General features: G+C 43.1%; 1 protein-coding gene across 1 annotated transcript in view; it reads right to left on the bottom strand.

Moving 5' to 3' along the window:
- Window positions 1–733: 733 nt before the first annotated feature.
- LOC129770041 (somatomedin-B and thrombospondin type-1 domain-containing protein) overlaps window positions 734–6,000 on the bottom strand; it is a 120,503-nt gene continuing 115,236 nt past the window's right edge. Inside the window, exons 6-7 of the mRNA XM_055772628.1 lie at window positions 2,387–2,507; window positions 734–2,010 (exon numbers count right to left, since the gene is read on the bottom strand). Coding sequence (XP_055628603.1) covers window positions 1,659–2,010; window positions 2,387–2,507 — 473 coding nt within the window. The 3' untranslated portion in view covers window positions 734–1,658. The remainder of the gene's footprint in view (window positions 2,011–2,386; window positions 2,508–6,000) is intronic.

Genomic DNA, 6,000 nt, shown 5'->3' with positions numbered 1-6,000 from the left:
ATTCCAGCGAATTCCTCCGCGATGACATGAGGTCTTTCTGCGAGGTCGGGTGGCAGCGGGTCGTAACTATGATTGGGGGACATTTCAGGGCACAGTAGTACCTGCTTGAAGCGGTACGGTGGAAGACCCCTTCTGCCATCCTAAATACAGAACCGTGACGACTGCTGGTTGCTGGTTGGAAGGGCTCGACTGTGGAGGGCGGATTAGTGGCTTCCATTGGGTCACACCTGGAGAACACCTCAGCACACAGAAACACAAATTGAGCACGTTTTGATCGATGATCGGCATCTAAAAGGATCAAAAGTTATACATTTCGACGAAAAGGGGAAAGTTGGTAGACATCTTCTATACCGTGAAGCTATCCAAGTTCTGGTTTAGCAGGTCATCTGCAGCTGTGACTGAAAAAGCAATATTTTCGCTGTCAGTGGAATCCTCAATAATGATATATACGTCAATGCTACGTATGCTACATCCGCAACAAACCCGACAAACCCGTTCAGTTTTGACAGAATTTCGCACTCTGCTATTATGGAAAGAGCGCGATGGAAGTGCTATTCTCGGTGTTTATGGTGCCCAAAGATCACAACCCCTCCGACACTCCACCCTTTAATAGAACCGATTTGAATTCGCAACACTTGCAAAGAATGTACATCCCGAATGATGGCATTCTAAAGCGAAATGGAAATCGATCTTTCGAGAGGGTTCAAATATGTCATCGTAGTGATGCAACTCATTTCGTTTCCAAGGTTTATTTTTAACATTATTTTACAAATTAATCCGAAAAAATAATCAATGATGATACATACTGATTGATTCCTATTTTAGTCAGATCAAAGGGTCGGTTTTGAACATACGTCAACCTGTGGCCCATTGCATTTCATCCTTGCGATAGCTGCTAACTTCATTTATTATAAAAGGGTTTGAAAACACTCATGATATGGCACTTCCATTGACTGAATGAGAAGGTTCGATTTGATATCTGCTTTTGTTGTCTAAAAGTAATTCAAAGAAAATCTGTTTATAATACAGAGGAAGATGCAGTTTGTCGTTTAGGAGACAAAGTTGAAAATTCTTAGTTTTCGCTGAATGTTGCAAAAAATGCATTACGATAGAATCTTCATATACTTTTGGTTCGTAGTCAAATGAGCGACGAATTCAGAACAATAGAATCCTCCCAACTTCAGTGGTGACTTTCTTCCATTTTTATTTTTCTACTTATCTATCTTTAATTACGAAAATCTCTCGGTTGAATTTCAATTTCATTTTCTTCACTGCTTCGCTAAAGGGTTAAAAACATGACACATCAGATGTCGCTGTCATATGTGCAAAAACTAACGAAATTCCATCGTCTTCTCATGTCCTATTTTCACGACATTTTTTTACCGCTCAAAAATTTCTTGTATACTTCTTCACATTTGCCACACGTCGTCGAGTGTTTTCATTACACAGAGTGACTCCGTCCCATTCCATATGTCGCTTTTGCACGACTATTTTCACTCCCCAAAAGCTTAATATTGTCAATGATACGCTTCCACTGTGTCATTTTCACGTGGCACCGCGTTTCCTGTGCCGAAGGGATTTACTCTTTTTTTTTATTTTGTCCGGTTCCTGTCTCTATCATCTGTGTGTGTTCTCCTCCAAGGTGGTTGGTTATTGCTCTAGACGAAAATGAACTGTGCCTCGGCAGGGGAGCATTTTTTCACCTGCTTTGTCGCCACGCGCATCCATTTGCCCCGGCAGGAAGACAGCGCTAGACTGGTGAAACGTGTGCTCCGCCCGGTCAACCCTTCGCCACGACATCGGAATTTGGGCTTCTTTTCCTGGTGCTCGTAATCCTCGTCCTGGATTGAGTTGTTCGAGATCTCCGAGTCCACTGTCGACGACTTTTCCTCGTGTAGTGCCTCCAGGTCGCAGCGAACGATGACGTGGTCCCCTTCGGCCAGCGCATTGTAGGTTTTATCCTTGTGGCATGCCTTGGTTGCTTTAATTACCTCAAACTCTATACAGTACCTGTTAGATGAAAACAAAAAAAAATGGGATGACATAGTTTCGTCAATTTTAAAGTAAGTTAATTAAAAAGCTTGGTGGGAACAGGAGAAACCGGATGGTTTTTTTTGCGTATTTCATCTCAGACCATTGTAGCAGCTTTTGGAGTGCTTTCCTTTCCTCTGCAACGTTGTGGTTTGGCAACTTATATTGATAATCATGATGAATTATATAGAACGCGCAAGAAAGTGGTTTCGCTGCTAACTGAAGGGTAGTCCATTAAAAAAACGTAGTGCGAAACAACTCAAACTTATAGTTAATCAACGAAAAGGTTTGATGAAAATGAGTTTACTGGATAAAAGGAAGAAATGCAGTGTTAATTAGTACATTTTGTACTTACTCGTTGCCTCGGTTGTGTTTGAAAGCATTTTTATAACGCAGCCGCAAGTTGCGACGAATGTCGCTAGTATCGTTCTCGTGTCTGCTTTTTGATAAATCGGCTGGCAAAAGTAGGGCAGTTTCTGAAATGATGAAACAAGGACGATGATTAATGAGAGTTCAAATTCTTTTTCCATTTCGTTTATTTTGATTGAGTTTTTGCTTTCTTCTAGCGTTTCGCCGAGCGGTAGACGAATTAAATCTTCCGTATGTTTATCATAACGCATGCAGGATTTCCCAATGAGAGCGATAGAATTTGCACCATTTCCGCTGGAATGGCAAACAATTAAATCAATTTAATCAATATTCGAAATGGTCAGTTAACATCCCACGATTACGCTCGCCATTCACGGTAATTGTGTGACCCTCAGCAACAGAAAACGTTCGGTCCAATGATAACATCATACCAGAATGTACGCCAAAGCGTGAGTTCCTGTGAGTGAAATACTGATTCATAAATCACTTGTGGGTGGTAAACGCCTGGACAAAGGGTAGCATTGGTACCTCGTGTAGCTGAAGACATAAAATAGGTCCACAAGCTCCAGTAACTTCTATCTCTTCTCCCTGCGATGCCGCATGGGCAACGAATGATTAGAGTGCAGATCGAGCTAATCACCCCAGTGGGAACTTAATCGTATGCTGACAGGAAAGTGAAGAGAGTCTCTAGTGGAGCTCAAAATAGCATCTGTGTGTCCATGTGAGAGGCGGCAGATTATTTTCCTCGTGTTAGCGTGGGACAGGTCCTGTAAACCATGCGTGAACATAAAAAGCACAGAAAAATTCACAAAGAAATTCGAGACAGGACAACGGTCTAGACCCAAGCAAAGCACCCGGGTTAGAGATTAGAAACTCGGGACTCGGGAATTGCAAGTCTCTCAACTTTACTGCGAGTACTCGAGTTCTTTCGGATATATTGAGATCTCCCAACTATGACATCGTGGCGCTGCAGGAGGAGTGCTGAGAAGGCACGATGACGCGATCGTTCAGAGGCTGCGGCAATGCACACAAGCTGGGAATAGCCACAGCAATATTCAAAAACACGAATCGATCACGTTGTGAACGATGATTGGCACTTCCCAGTCGGCAAAGCCTATCGTGACGCCCAAATCGATTCAGTCCACTACCTGGTGAAGGTTAAACTGTGTTGTACCTAAGTTGCCGTCCGGTTTATTTTGGTTTTGATTGTTTTTATAAAGCAATTTGAATAATTTGTTAACATACTTTATAAATATGATTATTTGAACAAAATTAAACTTAGCTAAGTAAGGGGCGAACACTAAATTATTGCGACACCGAAAACGTCATGCCAATTTTCGTATAATGTTTAAAATCAAACCAAAATTTTAGGGTTGTTTTATACATATATTTACTTCAAAAATCAAAAGAAAAGTTAATCGATGGAGCCTTGAGTGTAAAATTGAACGCATTTTCGCTTGATGCCCTCCATCAAAGTCTTTACAGTGTCATCCGGTACCAGTTTCTCAGGTTTTTTTTCCATTTTCTTAAGATGTCCTTCTCGTCTTTGACTGCCTTCTTGCTCTTCCGAAGTTCCCGCTTCATTATTGCCCAGTACTGCTTCAAAGGGATCATGTGCTTTGGAATAAAATGGACAGAATTGGCCTCATGGCACTCCAGGACACTTTTAGAATAGTGGCATGATGCCAAATCTGGCCAAAATAGCGGAGATTCGTCATGCTGCTGCAAGAACGGCAAAAGGCGCTCCTCGAGGCACTCAGATTTGTAGATCTCGCCATTTACTGTGCCCTTTGTCACGAAAGGCTCACTCCTCAGTCCGCAAGAGCAGATGGCCTGCCAAACGAGATATTTGGAGGCGAACTTCGACATTTTATTCTTCTTAAATTTGTCGTCCACATCGAACTTGCTCTTGCCGGTGAAAAACTCCAACCCCGGAATTTGCTTAAAATCGGCTTTTACATACGTTTCGTCGTCCATCACATAGCAGCCATATTTTGTCAGCATCTTCTCGTAGAGCATTCCGTGCCCGAGTTTTAGCCGTCTATTGTTGCCGCTCATCGCAGTTTGGGAAGTTCTGTACCTTGTATGTATGTAGTCCAGCTCTCTTCTTTGCATTCTGGACGTAGCTCTGCGACATGTCGATCTTTTTAGCCAAATCACGGTTTGAGACGTTGGGATTTGCTTTAATCATCCGCTACACCTTTCCCTCCGTCTTTTTGTTCTTCGGTCCCGGTTTTCTTCCAGCTCCTTTGCCGTGGTCCAACGTCAACCGCTCCTGGAACCGCTTCAACACTCTGGAGACGGTTGAATGTCCAACATTTTTCCCAACTGCCGGTGCGACAGGTCAGGAAATTCCAGGTATTTGGAAAGAATTTGTTCTCTCGACTCGCGTTGGTTCACCTCCATTTTCGTTGAATCGAAAAACACGACTTCGAGTTTGACAGCATGTAGACAATACACATCAATGAGAAAGTGAGCAAAATTTGGTTGATTTTTACCCAATGGTAAAAAAGTTATGCCCTGTTGAATGTGTCGCAATAATTTCGTGTTCGCCCTTTAGAGGGGGCTGGAATAGGGCTTGTTCCATACAACTAGTTTCGATTATCCGCAGTAGATTTATATACGTTGGAAATTCAAATATTAGGCTGTCAAAAAAGTCCTGCGGTGTTTCCGCGAGGTGTCGTTGTAAGCGCGTAGTTCGAGTTGTGTTCATTGTATCGAATCATACTATAGCTTGTTGGAAAGGTATTTTTGCGCGCTATAATATAGTCCTTGACAGTGTTTTGTTTGGTTAAGTCGTTCGTGAGTTATAGTGTCGCAAATATGGAGCAAAATAAAGAGAAAATCCGACATATTTTACAGTACTACTATGACAAAGGCAAAAATGCATCTCAAGCTGCCAATAAAATTTGTGCAGTTTATGGACCCGATACAGTTTCCATTTCCACCGCACAACGATGGTTTCAACGTTTTCGTTCTGGTGTAGAGGTCGTCGAAGATGTGCCACGCTCCGGAAGGCCTGTCGTCGAAAATTGCGACCAAATCGCTGAATTAGCCGAGAAAGACCGGCATAGTAGCAGCCTTAGCATCGGCCAAGAGCTGGGGATAAGTCATCAAACCGTTATTAACCATTTGAAGAAGCTTGGATTCACAAAGAAGCTCGATATATGGGTGCCACACACGTTGACGCAAAAAACATCTCTGACCGTATCGACGCATGTGAATCGCTGCTGAATCGCAACAAAATCGACCCGTTTCTGAAGCGGATGGTGACTGGCGATGAAAAGTGGGTCACTTACGACAACGTGAAGCGCAAATGGTCGTGGTCGAAGCCCGCTGAAGCGGCTCAGACGGTGGCCAAGCCCTCATTAAGGAAGGTTCTGTTGTGTGTTTGGTGGGATTGTCAAGGAATAATCTATTATGAGCTGCTTCTCTATGGCCAAACGCTCAATTCAGACCTGTACTGCCAACAACTGGACCGCTTGAAGGTAGCACTCATGAAGAAGAGCCATCTTTGATAAACAGAGGCCGCATTGTCTTCCATCAGGACAACGCCAGACCACACACTTCTTTGGTGACGTGCCAGAAGCTCCGGGAGCT

This window comes from Toxorhynchites rutilus, chromosome 2, assembly GCF_029784135.1.
Source record: "Toxorhynchites rutilus septentrionalis strain SRP chromosome 2, ASM2978413v1, whole genome shotgun sequence".
Classification (NCBI taxonomy): Eukaryota; Metazoa; Arthropoda; class Insecta; order Diptera; family Culicidae; genus Toxorhynchites; species Toxorhynchites rutilus.
The sequence above is the reverse complement of the archived record's forward strand: the minus strand, read 5'-3'. Positions and strand labels throughout refer to the sequence as shown.